This window comes from Nematostella vectensis, chromosome 13, assembly GCF_932526225.1.
Source record: "Nematostella vectensis chromosome 13, jaNemVect1.1, whole genome shotgun sequence".
Lineage (NCBI taxonomy): Eukaryota > Metazoa > Cnidaria > Anthozoa > Actiniaria > Edwardsiidae > Nematostella > Nematostella vectensis.
In genome coordinates this window covers 1,290,570-1,309,770 of record NC_064046.1, presented here as the reverse complement: position 1 = coordinate 1,309,770, position 19,201 = coordinate 1,290,570, and the positions used below count along the sequence as shown (strand labels likewise).

Here is a 19,201-nt window from a genome sequence, read left to right as displayed (position 1 = left end):
CACGTGCTAAGATCCAGCGTTCCTTTCAAGCACAATTCTAAACAAAACAAATCCACCCTATAGTACTAGCCATCGAGCAGTACATGCGGTAAAAACACTCACTACAAGAACCGAACTGGATTCTGCAAATCTACCATGTATCGTACAAAAGGACTATGGGTCAGTCCAAAACTTCCCAACGACGAACTTGAAAATGTAATATTGGAATTTCGCGAACGACTAAAAGTTAAAAAAGACCTCCCGAATTCGACACAACAACAACCGGTATTCAAAGAGGATAGCGAGAATTCCACTCCTGAAAGAACACTGAATGATTTTGTTTGTCCGAGCTGCGATCCATTCAGAAAGTCTCCGTCGTATGACAGAGTTATGGAGTTATTGGACGAAGGGAACTTGATAAAAGAAGCGGTGAAACTTCTTAAAGCAACGAGGCGGAGTAAACAGTTGAAACGCTTGGGCCCGAGTAGATGACACGCGGTAGTTAATAAACGTTATATTCTACGCGTATGAAGAAGGTATCAGTTAAAAATCCGCCAAATTCCGCAAATTGGGAAGGGAGAAGCTGTAGAATGAGCCCAAATTTCAGAATATGCGTATCAGGAATAGATCCAAGAGCATGTCGTCGGATGAATCGCTTTGTTTACTATTGGCGGTCTGGACGTAACATAGACAATGACAGAGGCGACTTGGAACACGGGGCATTAAACATTTATTCGCCGGTATTTGGCGCTTAAAATCTATTAAAAAAGAAGAGAGACAGTAAATCAACAGCAGTTAAGCGCTGACGACGATGGCTTTTCAAAGGGCTGGATGAAATTTGCGATTACAGTTGCGTGCCATTCGCATCAGCTATGGCAACATGGCCGACATGTTATTTTTGCCCTTTTGTGATGATACTATAGCCAACCGACGCTACACGGCGGGGAACCATTTCTAGCGCTTAGATCCACGGAATCTTTAAAACAGAGAAATAGCACAAACAATGAAAAAAGATGAATATTGTATACAAAAAAATATATGAATGGAAACGGTTCGTTTGCTGCTGGAAAAGCCATAATAAAAGTATTTTGCAACCAGCAAGTGTTGTTATTTTCGTGCTTGTGTTTTAGGGTGCGTTTATGGACGGGTGGCTCTTTGTTATTGTGTTTTTAAACTTTGCTTTTTCTAGTGTTTTTTTTTTCCTGTTGACGGCCTTTGTGAAAACATTGTGATTGCAATCAGTCTAATCAAGTCCCTAGTCCCGAGGTGATGTTTATCTGCGGAATTTACTTGTTGTTGAGAGCAACTCTAGAAACCATGTGCCGCAAAGAGCACATTACCTGCTTCGCTTCAAAGGAAATAGTCAATGGTATTGAAATTTGCGCGCCTCTACAGAACGCATGATCAAACAGCTGAATGGTTTCCGCAGCTGAATGGCTTCCTTCATCCGTACACCAATCACGTCTGCATAATGGACAAGCCAAAACAAAAAACAAATGATCAAAAGAAATTACCCTTTCATTTATTTTACAAATTACTATGGTTGGTGCATTGTCTAAAATATAAAATGGCCTATATAGTAAATTTAAAAAATCAATCTTAAATCTCAAACAAAGCCTTATTAGGTTATAGTGCAATATAACAATCCCACCGCTTCTAGCAAATTTAAAATTTTACTTTCGATCAGAGTGCATAGATCTTGTTATATTATGTTACCTCGTGTTGGGTGCAACAGGTGATATCGTACTCCCTTCCTTATAAGCAATCAAGGGAGAGGGGGTCAGGTACGATCAACACAAAAAACAAGATAGACGCTTTTTAATTCATGACTCTCCAGTATAAAACTTTGAACATATGAAGGTAAGTTACTGTGGGCTAGAGTACAAATATGTTCACAATTTTTACAAGAATATTAGACCCACATGTTCAATATACGGCAATTTAGATTCGATTACCAATCGATTCTGAGCCCGCAATCCGTGCCCAAGGACAGCGGATCGCAAAAAGTAATACGCTTGTAAGACCTAAAGGCAATCATGAAAGTAACTCTTTAAATGAGACACAGAGAAGAGCTGCTCACCTCAATCGCATTACACTGCAGAACTCGTATATAAGAGGTTTCCGTTATATGAAACGCGACTGACTATTCAGGCCTACGTGACACAGTAGAACTTGAAGAAGGGACTCGGACCTCAGTTCCGTTATGCCAGTTTCCGTTATATGCGAGCCCCGTTGAGGCAAGCTCAATTGCACTTTGGTTTACAAGGTTTACGTGATACTTAACGATTATTTCTTGGATTCTAATGGGCTCTGAGCAAATAGCCTACGAGGCCGAAGGTTGCTATTTCACAGGGATCTCCCTCGCACGCCAGCCTTTTTGTGAATCTTGCGTGACGATATTGCGTGACTTAAAAGGCCAGTTACTCTGTCAAATTGACCTGATTTGTTGCTCTGCCACGCCAGCCTTTTGGGCATCTTGCGTGATGATATTGCGTGACTCAAAGGCTAGTTTGTCAAACGGACCTGACTTGTTGCCCTGTCACGCCAGCCTTTTTGGGCATCTTGCGTGACGATATTGCGTGAATCAAAGGCCAGTTTGTCAAACGGACCTGACTTGTTGCCCTGTAACGCCAGCCTTTTTGGGCATCTTGCGTGACGAGCTGTCTTCCACCTCTTTGTTCTTGTAGTAATGAGGGGCTACCTCTAGAAGCCACATATTGTCGATCTCTATTACCTGAAAAACGAACCCGAAAGCAAAAGTCAGATAACCAGCTCGGCTGTGTGGAAATTCTCGACGAACACAAAAAGGCGAAAAAAAAAAGAAAGATTGAAGTGGAGTCCCAAATAATATGGTAAGAAATAATATAAGGTGGCATGTGGACTTACTTGTCTCATGTATTCCTTGGTAGTAAAGACGAGCTCGTGGTAAATGACCCACTTGGGCTGTTCCTGGAACAGACTGCTGTTCGGGTGGACCATCACTGTCTGTGTCACACAACACATGTCACGTAACACATTAGTAAAAGATTTAAAAGAAAAAGTCGACAACACAATTAGTTTTATACTCATTCCAAATAAGGTTGCACTCGAGAATCCATGTATCCCAGCCCGCATTGGTTCAGGGGTAACGTATAAATGGATGAATCCTGGTCTCTAGAGCACACACAAAAGGATTGTGAAGCTTTCCGAACCTGAATTGTTTTTTATCTATTTATTTATTCTTGTGCTAATTAAGTACCGCGGGTTATGATACATCGATCCTCCGAGTGCACTTCTTTTGGGTTAAGTTAGTATAGGAACAGTTTGAAGTGTACGCTGGATGCCTCCTTTTGCCATTTATAGCACTACCGCGTTCAGCAGTGTGGGAACCTCTGCCATCCAGGTTAATTTTTTTTCGTCGCGACTTCGGGTGTTCGGTAACGGGAGAACCCCTGCCATCCATTAAACAGCCGACGCTCGGTATTTGTTCGTCGCTACTTCGGAACAAATACCGATGTTCGGTATTTGTTCGTCGCGACTGCGGGTGTTCGGTAACGTGAGAACCCCTGCCATCCATTAACCAGCCGACGCTCGGCATTTGTTCGTCGCGACTTTAGGTGTTCGGTAACGGGAGAACCCCTGCCATCCATTAAACAGCCGACGCTCGGTATTTGTTCGTCGCTACTTCGGAACAAATACCGATGCTCGGTATTTGTTCGTCGCGACTTCGGGTGTTCGGTAACGTGAGATCCCCTTGCCATCTATTAACCAGCCGACGCTCGGCATTTGTTCATCGTCGCGACTTCGGGTTTCAGAGGATTGTCAATGGATAATAGTTGTTTTAAATATTTACCTGTTGGTGTTTTACAGTGCGATATTGCCCTCCGCGACCAAGACGTGCCGTGTGGTAAAAAAATCCTGCCGTGACAGCCTGCAAAAAGATAACACGCATTGTCACGCCAACATGTCACGCAACAGATCAGCCCTTCCCAGCATTCTCCACATTAAATAAACCACATTTTATTTTTAATTGGTTACTCTTAGATTTCTTCTCTTAATTCCACATTTTATTTTTAGCTAGCTACTCTTAGATTTCTTCTCATAATTCCACATTTTATTTTTGGTTAGTTACTCTTAGATTTCTTCTCATAATTCCAAATCTTATTTTTAGTTGCATGATCTAAGATTTCTTATTATAATTCCACATTTTATTTTTAGTAAGTTACTCTTAGATTTCTTCTCATAATTGCACATTTTATTTTTAATTGCATACTTTTAGATTTCTTCTCATAATCCTACTTTTTATTTTTAGTTGGTTACTTTCAGATTTCTTCTCATAATTCCATATTTTATTTTTAGTTAGTTACTCTTAGATTTCTTCTAATAATTCCATATTTTATTTTTAGTTGCACGATCTTAGATTTCTTCTCATAATTCCTTATTCTATTTTTAGTTGCATACTCTTGGATTTCTTCTCATAATTTCACATTTTATTTTTAGGTGGTTACTTTCAATTTCTTCTCATAATTCCACTTTTTAATTCTAGGTAGTTACTTTTAGATTTCTTCTCCTAATTCCACATTTTATTTTTTGTGGTTACTCTTAGATTTCTTCTCATAATCCCACTTTTTATTTTTAGGTGGTTACTCTTAGATTTCTTCTCATAATTCCACTTTTTATTCTTAGGTGGTTACTCTTAGATTTCTTCTCCTAATTCCACATTTTATTTTCTTGTGGTTACTCTTAAATTTCTTCTCATAATTCCACTTTTTATTTTTAGGTGGTTACTCTTAGATTTCTTCTCATAATTTCACTTCATATTCGTAGGTGGTTACTCTTAGATTTCTTCTCATAATTCCACTTTCTATTTTTAGGTGGTTACTCTTAGATTTCTTCTCATAATTCCACTTTATATTTCTAGGTGGTTACTCTTAGATTTCTTCTCATAATTCCACAATTTATTTTTAGGTGGTTACTCTTAGATTTCTTCTCATAAGTTCTATGGCTGGCCAGTGCTCTTTAAGTAATATAGCCAAATCACCTTTCTTATGGCGGTGAAGTCTCCAGGGTTGGAACTCATCTCTATCTCGGCGCGCTCTATCAAGCCCTCGAGCTGTTCGCGCACGTCTCGCGCGCGCTTCATCGATCTATGCTGGATAAAGTTCTCATAGCACCACTGCGTGGAGTAGTCCGTCTCCGCCCACTGGTCGTACACGTTCAACAGCGTCAGGTGGTCACCCCCCGGACGGAAAAAGTTTGTCCGGGCGTTGTCCGCGTGCACGATTTTGTCCTTGGGTCGGTAGAAGATGGCATTGTTGACGGAGAGCATGGCGATTATGGTCAACATCTGGTCAACGCATTTGTATCTACAGCATAACAAGGATTAGCAAACAGGAAAGAACCGCTTTTTAAAAACAGCGAAGAATCGGTTTTTGGAAACAGCAAAGAATCTTATTTTAAAAACGTGAAAGATTCGGTTTCTGCAAACAAGACTGAATGGGATAAATATGCTTTATAAAAACAGAATTTAACAAACGTAAAGCAGTATTAGTATTACAACAATGAGGAAGAGCCCTAACAAGAAAAAAGTTGCCTCCTAGCCGACTCTCATTTGGCTTTATTTGGGGATGTTTTATTTTCAAACATCGGGTACCCTGTTGCGCGCAAAGGGACGAGGAGCACTGGATCGGTTCGCAATCATTCCCGCATACCCTGTGTACCGCGGCCTTCTTAGGACATAATACAAAAAAGAACAAGATCGAAGCGTGCAAACCTGAACGATCAAAAGCGCAAGAAATAGTCATGGCAAATAAGAGAAAGTTTAGGCAATACTCACTTCTCCGCTGCTATAAGAGACTTTGACATCATGGGATCTACAGGAAACTCCGCCATCTTCCGTCCAAGCTGTCATGGTAACGATAAAAAAAACTGTTACAAAAAAGGCCATTATTATTCGTGTGAGTCTTGTCATATAATGCATCAACATTTTCTACCTCCCCTATCATGCCTCTTGATGAATACGGTATATACCAAACGTATTAAGACAATAGGGACTTTAAGTAACGACGACGGCAACATGGACGACGAAAGCAGAAAACAATAGAATTGAGCGCCAAGTGCGAATGCATCTCGATCTTGTTGTCCTTGGACCCCGACCCTAAGAATTGGAACTCCATGGTTATTTCGACCTGAACCTCTTTGAACATTCATCCTAGCGGGACCGAGGACGACGCGGGGACCGGAAGTTGAGGCACGCGTTTTCCCGCTCTTTCTAGTCTTCGCACGTTCTTCCGCTTCCGGTCTCTACGTCGCCCTGGGTCCCACCAAGGATGATATTCTTTCTGTTTTGGGTGGGTGCTGGTGGCTAGAAAGGAGATTAACCTTTTACGTCCTTAGTTATCTCAGCACAAATATCAACGACTTTGCCTCGACTTTCATACCTTAGTTATCTCAGCACAAATATCAACGACTTTGCCTCGACTCTCGTACCTTAGTTAGCTCTCCGTGGTGGTTGAGCGCCCCCAGGGCATACAGTTGTTCTAATGCTAATATCAACGTCTCGGCAGGAGGAGGATCCATGAAGTCAAAGTGGATCAAGTCATTGATTCCCAGACTCTTAAGCAGCAGTACCACGTTCCCGAGGTTGGTCCTCTGAATCTCCGGGATCGTGTTCTCTTCGAGTTCGTTATTGTAGGCCCATGCGGTGTACAGACGAAAGCATTTACCTGCGTTCACACGGCCGGCTCGCCCAGCACGCTGATTTGCAGACGCCTAGAAAAGAGAGGGTTGCTCAGCGGTCAGCATTGGGGCTGGACACTGGAGGCACATGCCCCAAAACGATATTTTCGAATACTATAAGGAGGAGGCTATGCCCCCCTTTCAATCTTGTAGTTTGTGTTCTGTGCCTCCCAATATTTTGAGGACCGTTACAGGCATATGGCTGGGCGGAATTACTGTCGAATCCGTTGTATTGCGTTTCGAAAACACGATTTGTTTTGGTTTTATGTTCCGTCAGTAAAACCATTCTGAGCCAATCAGAGTCTCGCTTTGTGTACTTCCCTGGCTATCCTCTCGACGAAAACCAGACAGTGTCGCGACAGGAAGCCAGGCAAATGCACTAGGCGAGATGGCAAGAATCTGATTGGCTTAGAATAATTTGACTGGCGGAACAGAAAATCCCAAAAGACAAAAACAAATTGATGTTTTGAAAATGTGGCGTCACGATACAACGGATTCAACAGTAACGCAAGAAAATGTCAAAACGCCACAATACATTATCTGATGGGCTTCACATATGTGAATACTCATCGGAATGGACTGGATGGGATGGAATACACACTGTGCCCTGCAGTTTTCAATTGTGGTTAAAATGTAAGTCATGAAGATACATCCACGGGCCCTTGTACTATAGGTAACCGCTAATTAGAGGTAAAAATAGAGAGTGTGCTGAAGGCAAGACTGTAAAAGTGTCTGCATCCGTTTAATAGAGGTACAATGAAATCGCGACTTTGGAAAGTTCCTGTAACACAGAGGCTGTCCACTTAATAGAGGACCGTCAATATGGAGGTCTTAATTATGTAAATAAAATGGATCAAATTATCTCTAGAGCGCTTAAATCAACCACGTTCTTAGCGCTTTAAAATTTACAAATTTAATTACAAATGTAAATATATGACTTAAGAATACCCCGAGGAACACAAGCTTAGGAACCTAGAAAGCTAGTAACCTCACATACGCTCAACAAGTCAATAAAATTCAGGGCTGTGATAAAGAAAGATACTCAGCATTTTTCGACCAGGAATCGAACTCATTTCAGCAGAGCTGAGGTACGCCATGTGCTAGCATACTAAGACACCTTTGAAACACCTAGTGTATTGGTAATGGGTAAGGAAAAAAGGTGAAACTGTACCTTGGATATAGGCGTGACCACCAAAGACTCCATCCCCGTGCGTGGATTGTAGCTTTTTTGTTTGCAGAATCCAGGATCGATCACATAGATAATGCCATCGATCGTCAATGAAGTCTCCGCAATGTTTGTTGCTAGAATCACCTACCAAAAAGAGAACATACAGTATGGCGCTGAGACGTTTCAACAGAAGCAATAGAGCCAAATATAAGAGCTTCATTAAAAAAAAAAAAAAAACTCAACAACTTTGGCAGTTCTTCCGAATCCCCACTCCTCTCCCCTGGCTACTGTTTTTGTTCTTCCGAATCCCCACCCCTCTCCCCTGGCTACTGTTTTTGTTCTTCCGAATCCCCACCCCCCTCCCCTGGCTACTGTTTTTGTTCTTCCGAATCCCCACCCCCCTCTCCTGGCTACTGTTTTTGTTCTTCTGAATACCCACCCCCCTCCCCTGGCTACTGTTTTTGTTCTTCCGAATCCCCACCCCCCTCTCCTGGCTACTGTTTTTGTTCTTTTGAATACCCACCCCCCTCCCCTGGCTACTGTTTTTGTTCTTCTGAATCCCCACCCCTCTGAGAACCCTGTACATGTAGTTCATCCATGCCCGAAGGGGGGGAGGGGGGGGGGACTCTCCAGAGAAGTAAACGGGGGTGATCGTCTTATCTTTTAGGGCATAAAACGATTTTACCGACGATCACCACCGTCTGTTTTTATCGATGATCCAAGGATCCATAAAACAACAACAGGGAACTTTTGCTTTGCATCGTCACAGACTTACCTTTCTAGCCCCAGGGGGAGTGGGCTCAAATATTTTTGCCTGTAGATCTGAGGGGAGTGTAGAGTAAATAGGAAGGATGATGAGTTCCTTGATCTTGGAGCCAAGTTTACGTGTCCTGTCCTGCAGAAGTTCCTGACAAGTAAAAAAGTTGAAATTTATAAGTATAGATAAATGTATAAGTATAGATGCGTTCCTTCCCGCCAAAGAGTGCTCAACACACGGGAGCTAATACACAAGGAGGGGATAGGGAAAGAACAAGAACTACATCAGATTGTAACACTACCGGCTCTCTCTCTTCAGGTGCGACTTTATTTCCACATGCTCAGCCTTATATACATGGTGTAATTATGAGTATTATATATTTATATATTTATATAGTTAGTTTAAATAGTTCAAACATAGGCCCACAAGTTCATGTATTTACTGCAACAATAATAACCAAACATGTTTAAGTAATGTATTAAAGCAAAGTATAGTATACACTTATTTTTAAAATAAGCCCACAAGTTCAATTGTTTAGTATTCGTTTGCCAGAAATTAACATTAGAAGATTAAATGCGCGTTAACTGTGACAGAAATTACTCGTCAGTGTGTAGATATGGACTGCTCCACTAAGATTACAATCATGGGTGTGAGTTAGTGTGAAAGGTGTGTCACTGATGATGGTTAACCAGCCAGTGTCCTTTCTATTACCTCCCCAAATACAGGGAAATAAAGTGTGGTGAGAGACGGGACCTACAGTGTAATGTCCTTATTGGACAAAAGACAAGGGATACACAGTCCCCAATGTAAAAAGGGTTTTACACCTGAGTTCGAAACTTGGTCCATTTTCTAGAGAGACGAATCCTGTACCACAATGATGTTGGAGTTCATTGTTTCCCATGGCTTAGAGTAGTTTTATGGGTCTTGTTTGCATTGCAATGTACCTGGGCAGTTTCAATCTCTTCTTGGCCCGTGAGAAAGACGAGGACGTCTCCATCAGGCTGAGTAATGTGGATCTGTAAGACTGTTACAACCGTGGCGTCTAGGTAATCTGCCTCAGGAGCCTGTAAATAAAAAATAAAAATAAATGTAGCATTTATATAGCACTTATACAAACCATTTTCTAAGCGCTTCACGCTTTAAAATCCTATTATGTATTAAGAACGTCAATTCCTGGAGAATTGATGAACACAAGCTTTTAGTAAGCTCACATACATTCAACAAGTCAAATTCAGGGCCGAGAAACAGAAAGATACTATCCATGTCTTGACCGCGGATCGAACCCGTTTCAGCAGAGGTGAGGCCCATACGCTGACGCGCTAACACACTAACACACTGGGCCACCCTGTAAGCCAGATCACAGCATGAACAAAGGCTTATGGCTAGGGCTGGACAAAGGGATGCATACGAGTAGTGTAGAAGTCCTCTCATAAACAGGATTGGCTAGATTATCTCATTCTTCTATTGTATTCTTGTTTTTCATCTGTGTGGCATCATGGTTGTATCAATCCAATGTGGTGAAATCTTCCAACCCAATCCATGCATACACCATCCTTTTTGGTAAAATACTTTTTTGTAAAATATTTATGACATGATTTTTTTTGTAAAATAGCAAAATCTTAGGAAATCCTTGTTAAATACAAAAAATATTTACCAGTTTACAGTTAGCACTAGAAAGTATAATATGCTTGTTTCAGCCCTTTGCTGGTGGGGTTTGGGGACAATAGACATGTACTTAGGGGGGTGGGCAGGGTAAGACAATGTCACCCTTGCCTGGCAAAACTTAGGTCATTTCTTATCGAAGGATTGCCAAATACTACTAAGATACCTATGACTACCCTCTCCCCTCCCCAAGGCCAATACTGGTAACACACATGAAATTTGTAAGGGAAAAAAAACCCTTTTGTTGATAATACCACATCTCATGCTTAGTGGTGGTTGTAAAATGCACAAATACATGTAAATACCTTGGTGTAGTAAATATCAACAGGGAAGCGTCTGCCAGGAATACGGAAGATGGGAGCATCATCAAAGAACTATGCCAGAAGAAGAAAAAAATCAATAGGTAGTGGTAACAAAAAATAAAAACACTGCTACGGATTAAGATTTAGAGGCAGCTGGCTTACCGATGAGAACTTGTCAGCATCAAGAGTTGCGCTCGAGATAATGAGCTTGATGTCAGGTCTGAAGCGAGCAATGTCCTTCACAAGTCCAAACAGGATATCTGTATGCAGCGTCCGCTCATGGGCCTCATCAATAATCATCACACTAGAGAAAAAAAAAAGATTCAGGTCAGGTAACCAAAACAAAAGAACTTTGAATAAATGCTACTGAGCTGCAGATATAAAAAACAAAATTACAGTATTTACCTGCTTTTAAGAACCTAGAATTTAAGAACCATTTAGCCTAAAAATACCAATTTAGAACCCTGTTAAATAAGAATGATTTAGCCTAAAATTCGAAACAGGTTCTTATTTGAAAAAAAAAAACCTTTAAGATCTCTCAGCGATGACGAAAATCATGATTCTCAAGCAGTGAACTAAAAGATTTAGAATAGCACCTGTTAAAAAAAACCTGTTTAGGCTAACCTCGGAAAACCTTGGTTATTTATAAGCGGTTAAGTACTGCAGTTATCTGTATATATAATCGAAGGACAACACAGTATAAAGTATGGCATGTGCACTGATTCTCTTGTGTGGCATGGTTTACCTGTAGCTAGCGAGGTCTGGTTCACCAAGAAATTCGCGTAGCAGCATTCCATCTGTCATGTACTGGTAGGAATGAATCACCAACAATATCTCAGAAATCTTCAAAGTACCAAGAATCTAAAAGTAAATCTGCAACCTCTCTTTATTTCTGTCACAATCTCATTAGTATCAACTGTTTCAATGCCAACCTGGTCTTAGAGAAGTTTACCTAAAAATGGGAAGGCTCAAAACCTAGAAGGATTGGGAGGTACAAAAAAGGCTCTTGTTAAATAAAGACATTTTTAAAGCACTGAAATAAAACCCTTAAAAAAGGTCCCTATTTAAAAATTCTTCCATTCTTGTACCACACATTTCATTATCACTCATGCTATCACAGCGTTGTTCTGTATAAACCTCTTTCACTGTCCAATTTTTAAAAGATATCAAGTACCAAGAGGTATCAACATTTTTCCTACCTTAAGGATTGTCCTTTCTGAACAGCAGTCTTCAAAACGAATGCTATATCCAACCTGAAAAGTCCATTTTTTTACCATCAATGCAATATTTCCTTCTTCTTCCAAACAGAGCCATAGCATGGGGTGAGGCACCGGGGACCATACCCACCATATTTTTAAAAATTATAAGAAGATGACAAGTAGGGTCGTGGCTGTGCCCCCCCCAATATTTTCTTATATTTCTGTATAGTGCCCCCCCAATCTTAAGTGGCCTGCAAATGAAACAACCTCCAACAATAATTGACTGAACACAGTATTTCTTTAAGATACACTACAGGATCTGTATCAGGCGTGCCTGGAAGCATATTTAAAAAGTCCTGTTGTTGCAGCAATTAAAAAAAAATAACCTTGTATTTTACAGCAGATCTTTTTTCAAACATGTACTGACTCCCATGCAATGTTTTTTCTCAAAATCTTTTGTTCATGCTGTTATTCAAGGTGATGTTCTATGTATACTGGACATATCTCTGTTGCTGTTTCTGTCTGTATCAGCTCTAAGTCAGAAGACAGGAGGGATATTTTTGTTGTTGCCATTTTGGCTTTTAAAACCAGCACTTATCCTATTGATAAGCTTTAACTAATGGGCTGCTGGGAGGTCAAACAATCAGAATATAGCATTGATGATAGACCACTAGTACGATTTGACTAAATGGAGATATCAGACCTTTTAATACTTTTTTATAGAGCTAGACTGACTGAAATGTTTGTTTATCAGATGTTTGCTTATTGGAGGTCAGCAATATGGAAGTCCAACTAGGTAAGTAACTTGAGAAAAGTCCGCACCTCATTGCCTAGCTTAGTTCCCATTTCCTCCGACACTCTCGCAGCAACACTCATCGCAGCCACACGCCGTGGCTGAGTACAGCCTATCTTTTTCTTGTCCTTAGTGTAGCCCTATTTGCAAACAATAACATGTTTGTTAGACAACCAGATAATAACATGTTTGCTATGACAACCAGACAATAACATGTTTTCTACGACAACCAGACCATAACATGTTTTTGCTACGACAACCAGACAATAACATGTTTGCTACGACAGCCAGACAACAGTATGTTTGTTATGACAACCAGACAATAATATGATTGTTATGACAGCCAGATAATAACATGTTTTTGCTATGTCAACCAGACAATAACATGTTTGCTATGACAAACAAACAATAACACGTTTGTTATGACAACCAGACAATAACATGCTTGTTATGACAACCAGACAATAATATGTTTGTCATGACAGCCAGACAAAAACATATTTATTATCGCAACCAGACAATAGTATGTTTGTTATGACAACCAGACAATAATATGTTTGTTATGACAACCAGACAATAACATGATTGTTATAACAGCCAGAAAATAACATGTTTGTTATGAGAATCAGACAATAACATGTTTGTTATGACAACCAGACAATAATATGTTTGTTATGACAACCATAAAATAGTATGCTTGTTACACAACCAGACAATACATAGTTTCCCTGCTATAATAGCTATGTGGGGCACCATCTATACAGACGGGCCATACATTAAATGTAATTCAAGTCATTCAAGCTTTTTCAGCTGTTTTTTGTTAGGTTTTCCTGTTGAAAAAAACTTACTGCTTCATAAAGATATTGTGGAATCTGTGTGGTCTTTCCAGAGCCAGTCTCTCCTTCAATTATTAACACCTATATCACAAAGTATAAAATAGCTTATACAGAAGAATGCAGATTATTGTATTTATTTAAACTTTTAGATTATAATGTAAGATAAATCCTTCTGAGAGGGTACCTGATGCTCGCTTATTGCTTCTAGTAACTCTTCTCTATAACCATACACAGGAAGGCTTCGTCGAACCTTGAGAAAGCAGATACAAACAATAAACAATTGAGAAATAAAACAAAAACAAATCCAACTGTTCCAACCTCCTGTATCGTCTGCATTTTTCTTTCACTTTCTGACATCTGTGGCTCCTGATGAAAAACAATTTTTTTACTCATCAGAAAATAATATCAAAAAACTGAAATACTTCAAATATCGCTTGCATATAGGGGACATACCGCTGGTTTGTTTGAGCCAGGGATTTGCTGTGCCATCACAAAGTTGATTTGTTCTTCTTCAACAAGAAGTTCATACTCAGCAGGCTAAATGCAAACAGAAGAGAAAAAAAAAACAATGTACCAAGTTGTTGGTAGTAAACTCTTTTACTTCATTGAACTAGATTTAAAATGTACAGGGATTATTAGAGCAAGTTAGAAAAAGTTGGCTCAGATTGGTTTTTTGATTAGTCAAATGGACCCTGCCTTAGCCTTAAACAACAAAACAGATAGTTCACTTGAGAAAAGAAATAAGTATCATAAAATCAAGGATATTGTTGAAACGAAATTGCTAGATCAAGGTATTTTTTTATAAATTTTATTGTATTTTCCAACCAAAGAAAAAAAATGTAATGTAAAATTGAGATTATCGCTCAATTCAGTAACGTTTAACCCAGGTGCCACTGTACTTGCAAGCTTTGCCATATGTATGCCCAAGTAGTCCATGACAAGATTATATTCACATGGTTGAGCCTTGTTACTATGCATATTACTAAGCTCTAAATACAAGGGGAAACTATGTATAAACCCATGACAAAATTACATTCACATGTTTGAACCTTATTTTTGTCTTTTGCATCCTTAGCGCCAAATCTCATCTGCGCATGGCCAAGTTTATCTTCTTCCCATTTTTTCTGTTCATAATTGGGCCCTTTTTCATCATCGAGAATTTCATCATATTGGGAAGGCTGTGCTTTCTCTTTTGGCATTTGATACCTAAGAATTAATTAAATAGGGATACGAGTAAGCAGATAAGTGAATGGGCATGCAACAAAAATGACAACTACAACACAAGTAAGACATTTCCCATAAAATCTGATTGGTGAATTCTCACGTTCAAAATTCTTCTAGAAATTTAAACTAAGCCAAGATATTTAACAGACGATACTTGGTCACGAGACTGGTTTATGAAAAAAAAAGGAAAAGTAACAATTGGTTTGATTCTGATTTTGGTCTTAAATTTACTTGGAGCGCTTCTCCTATAGTATCTTTGGACCCTAAATAAGAGAATCCATCTTTTCGATATCTCTTTTACATTTGATTTAAAGGAAACAAACAAACAATATTGGGGATGGAGATTCAACAATCCTCAGACTATGGCCATCTTCATAAAGTGGTGGATCCAGGGAGAGTTCAGGAGAGGAGGGGGGTTTGCCCCTCTTTCAGAATGAAATCTTAGAAGAGATGCATGGGAGCATAAATTCACAATCCCCCCATTCATAATCCCCCTTTTTTTCAGCAATATAGAACTTGAATAACCCTTTAAATAGGGTACTCGATTTGTAGTAAGCTCTGATATATCTTCTTTATCACTAGATATTAAAAAAGACAATTTCAGTGACTTACAAACCTTTGGACTTTCTCTAGCTTGCTAGCATTTTGATGCTCTTTGGCAAGGGATAGCACCCGCCTCTTGTAATCACGTTCTGCTTTCTCTCTTCGGCTGAGTTTATCCTCCTCAAATAAATATTCATCATCCATGATATCCTCTTGGAGTGACTCAAGTTTTTCAACTTTTCTTTTCTTGACGTATTCTCTACGTGACTTTTTTCTTAGTTCAGGTAACTGCAAAAAATAAATATTATATAAACATTATGATTTATATAATGCTTATTATGTGACACTGGCTAGCCAGTTTATGGATAGATTAAAGAATTAGGCAGAGCCTGAATTATACAAAATTTGAGGAGATACACAGAGAAAGACAAACAGGAAGATCAAGAATACCTACCATTTTTTTTCTATCTTCTTCGTCCAATTGTAGTCTTTTGCGAGCCTCTTCAAATGCCTAGGTTGCAATAGTAAAGAAAAACTCTGTTAGTAAATAAACCAAATTGTACAATTACCCAGTCAAAAACTAACAATTTTGCTCCTTAGTTGTCTGTCCTGGTCAGATGTAAATTGTATGGCTTGTGACCTGAGGCACCTTCCTGTGCCTTAAACACAACCATGTTGTACCTGCACTCTCATTATATCTTTTGCGTTACTTTTATCAAATCATACAGTTCAGAAAATTATTCAATCAGAAACGGCAACAATATTTATGTGACAAGACCATCCTCAACCAGTTGATCAATCTCATTAGTTGATAATTCATATTTCTGATAATGGACGAACTACACCACACTTCAAAGATAATGAACTGAATCTCAACAGAATGGGTAATTGAAAAATGTATTGTAATGCATACTGAACACAAAAAGAGAAAAAAACAATGTCCAGCAAACCAGCGTATACAGCGCCGCTCGTGACATGTGTTAGCTAACAACGTTCGCGAAAATTGGGAACAACAGCTGCTGTACGCGAACGCAGTGTTCGCAAACAGACCCGGGACAAACGGGCCGACAACGGGGACTGGCAACTGAAGACAAACTGATATTCACTTTAGATACTTTAGATGCAGAAAACATGACGATAAACATGTAGCAGAGGAAAGTCAATTACTTGTTCACAATAAACAACATTTTCTAGGTTCTAGAAGTGACGCTTATAAAAAAACGAGAAAGAATCTTAATTGCTTGACGATTTACTAGTACCGATACAGAAAATTTAAGTTTATTCTCGAAAGTTTCTCCAAGAAAGTTTGAAAGTCAGGTTGTTTTGAATGTGCAGTGGTGTTTGACTCAGTAAAATAAACTAACTCAAAGAATCATCGAATGGAATTTATTTGTACCCATCAAGGCTATCTTTTATACTTCGATGAAGCATTAAAATATTCCTTCCCAAAAATAATTGTCCCCTGTTTATTAATTTATTATTAAGTCTTTGTCAAATAAACAGCTTTCCCCTGTTCAAGAGTCTATAGCATTTTCACATATTCCTAAAATATTCGATGAAGCGATCGAAGTATTCCATCCTAAAATAATTCTTCCGTGTTTATTTACATGTATTTGTCGACTAAATGGCTTCCTGCTTTTCAAAAGTACTTGCTAGTATTTTTGCAAATTCGTAAAATCTTTGATGCAGCGATGGAAATATTCCTTTCCTAAAATAATTCTGCCCTTGTTTATTACAAGTTTTTGTCAAATAAATGGCTTCCTGCCTTTTAAAAGTACAGTATTTGCTAGCATTTTCAAACATTTATAAAAACTTTGATAAAGCGATCAAAGTATTTCTTTCCTTACAAGTCTTTGTCAAATAAACAGCTTCCAACTATTGGAAAGTATTTGCTAGCATTTTTACTCATACGTAAAAACTTCGATGAAGCGATGGAAATAAATTCCTTTACTCAAATAATTTGACGTTGTTTATTACAAGTTTTATTCAAATAAATTGCTTTCGGCTATTCTAATATCAATACTAGTACTTTCGCACATTCGTAAAATCCTTGATGAAGTGATCGAAATATTCGTTTACTCAAATAATTATCCTGTATTTATTACAAGTCTTTGTCAAATAAATGGCTTCCCGCTGTTGAAAAGTCTTTGCTAACAGTTGACACACAATCGTAATGAAAAGACTTTAAGCATTCGAAATATTCCTTTCCTAAAATAATCCCCTCCCATACATTATTTATTAAAAGTCCAGCGCTGAGTGACCCAAAGTAAATATCAGTATTATGATATCAGTTACAGAAGCCCTGAGTCATACGTTCCCGTTCGCCGAACCGTTAGTGTTTGGACATTTGTGAACAGGTAGGCTGTTCGCAAATTTCGCGTACGTTGTTCTTGAATTTCGTGAATGGTGTTTGCAAATTTTGTGAACGTTGTTCGCCAATTTCGTGAACACTGTTCTTGAATTTTGCAAACAGTGTTCATATGTTTGAGAGCGGTACTGTACACATCATAAAAGATTGCACATCAGCCTTTATAATAAATCATACTTTGTTTGATGTAAAAAATTAAATAAGCTTTAATTGGACTTATTTTGAATTATATTTTGTTCAAATGTTTGTTTACGGCACTAATAATGTTGTAAAAGCACTAATAATGTTGTAAAAGCAGACACTGATGAAGAGGCAGTAGCCTTGAAAGGTCTGTATTTTTACAACATTATTAGCGCTGTAAACAAACATTTGAACAAAATATAACGTGAATTTCCTAGTGCCACCAGCCCTAATCAATGCCACATTGAATTTTTACTTATTTTGAATACCTTTCTGTCTGATCTCTCCACAATGTTCCTTTGCTTTTCTTTATCTTTGGCCTTTAACCTTTCAGCAAAAGCATCCCTTTCTTCCAAGTCCTTCATTCGTTCATTTTCCACCCTCTCCCACTCATCCTCTGACTCACTCTCCCCCCCTGGGGAGACCCTGCTCGTCTCTGCACCCCTCCCCTCATCTTCACTGCTGTCTGAACTAGTCTCTGTTTTTTGTCGCAAATGTTTCCTCTTTCTATCAGTTTGAGATGGTTTGGGAGCTTCTTCTTCCTCGTCGTCGTCGGACAGTAGTTTATAACTGGCGAATTTCTCTCGTTGTTTTAGTATTTCTCGCTCACGAGCCCGATATGGATTCTCAGTTGTTTGTTGTTTGTGTGGAACCCTCGACCACATTTCCTTAGCGAATCCAACGAGTTTCTCGTCAGCTCCGAAACTATCTGAAATCTTACTGACCATTTCCTCTGAGCTTTCAGAGCTTTTCGCCAAACTAAGAAGGTATTCCGAAGTGTGTTTGTCCGAAAATCCTAGGACATCGTGCAATTTATCCGCGACCCAACTTGACAAGTTAGCCATCGTTTCACCTAAAATAACACTACTCTAGGGGCATAGAATCTTTCAGCTCCAATAAAATCAAATAGACTGAATCATCAACTTCGTTCTCTCTTCCAATATTTGGATTTTGCTAATAAAAATTGTCCAAAACAATTACACTCGCTGAACAAACGTTTGATCCGCCATGTTGGATTTATCGAAACTCGAAAAGGATAGCGGGATTTCTCTGTTTATTAGAGCCCAGTCCCCAGATCCACAGACAGACGGTACTTTGTCAACCTCGATCCAGGGTTATTATCCAGGGACTTCTGGGTAATTTTCAAACAAGCAATAAGCGCGCTAATGTAAGGGCTGGGGAAGTTGAAGGATAGACCCCGAGCGCCTTGTGGAGACCCTTTGTGCTAAGTAATTCAATGTAACAAATGGCAAAACACGCGAATATCACACCACAAGGCGACTAAATAAGACACACATTTTATTTAAATGTTTATTTTGTTTTCACTTCTGTTGCTTCTTTTATCCCTATGCTAAAACTACGCTTTAAACTTAAATTAATGAGTCTCTTTTTCATTTCGCTTTCGGTCTCTTCCTTGGTCTTTTGTTGCATTCTCCGTAATTCTTTTTGATGCAGTGCAGATAACTTCTCTTT

At 39.1% G+C, this 19,201-nt stretch overlaps 1 protein-coding gene and 1 long non-coding RNA gene across 2 annotated transcripts; one reads left to right on the top strand and one right to left on the bottom strand.

The window, feature by feature from the left end:
- Nucleotides 1–1,782: 1,782 nt before the first annotated feature.
- Nucleotides 1,783–18,771, bottom strand: LOC116607876 (pre-mRNA-splicing factor ATP-dependent RNA helicase DHX16). The gene is made up of 22 exons (XM_032369301.2): nucleotides 17,998–18,771; nucleotides 15,635–15,691; nucleotides 15,254–15,468; nucleotides 14,463–14,619; nucleotides 13,867–13,950; nucleotides 13,732–13,779; nucleotides 13,598–13,663; nucleotides 13,426–13,494; nucleotides 12,607–12,717; nucleotides 11,785–11,838; nucleotides 11,331–11,392; nucleotides 10,748–10,889; nucleotides 10,589–10,657; nucleotides 9,566–9,685; nucleotides 8,640–8,771; nucleotides 7,868–8,008; nucleotides 6,448–6,729; nucleotides 5,795–5,862; nucleotides 5,000–5,324; nucleotides 3,812–3,889; nucleotides 2,866–2,964; nucleotides 1,783–2,713 (listed from the first exon to the last, which is right to left on the bottom strand). Exons 1-22 carry the CDS (start codon nucleotides 18,571–18,573, stop codon nucleotides 2,579–2,581), a joined length of 3,090 nt encoding a protein of 1,029 aa, XP_032225192.1. The 5' UTR covers nucleotides 18,574–18,771; the 3' UTR covers nucleotides 1,783–2,578.
- LOC125559161 lies at nucleotides 2,712–5,539 on the top strand. Its single transcript, XR_007306394.1, has 2 exons — nucleotides 2,712–2,831; nucleotides 4,927–5,539. It is a non-coding gene; the product is annotated as an uncharacterized LOC125559161 (long non-coding RNA).
- Nucleotides 18,772–19,201: the final 430 nt, after the last annotated feature.

Bases quoted from the DNA above. Each gene is read 5' to 3' on its own strand.
- LOC116607876 (XM_032369301.2), bottom strand. From the start codon at position 18,573: ATGGCTAACTTGTCAAGTTGGGTCGCGGATAAATTGCACGATGTCCTA. The intron at 9,686-10,588 runs GTATTTACATGT...TTTTATTTACAG, and splicing joins TTGATATTTACTACACCAAG to GCTCCTGAGGCAGATTACCT. The intron at 8,772-9,565 runs GTACATTGCAAT...TTTACTTGTCAG, and splicing joins AAGAGATTGAAACTGCCCAG to GAACTTCTGCAGGACAGGAC.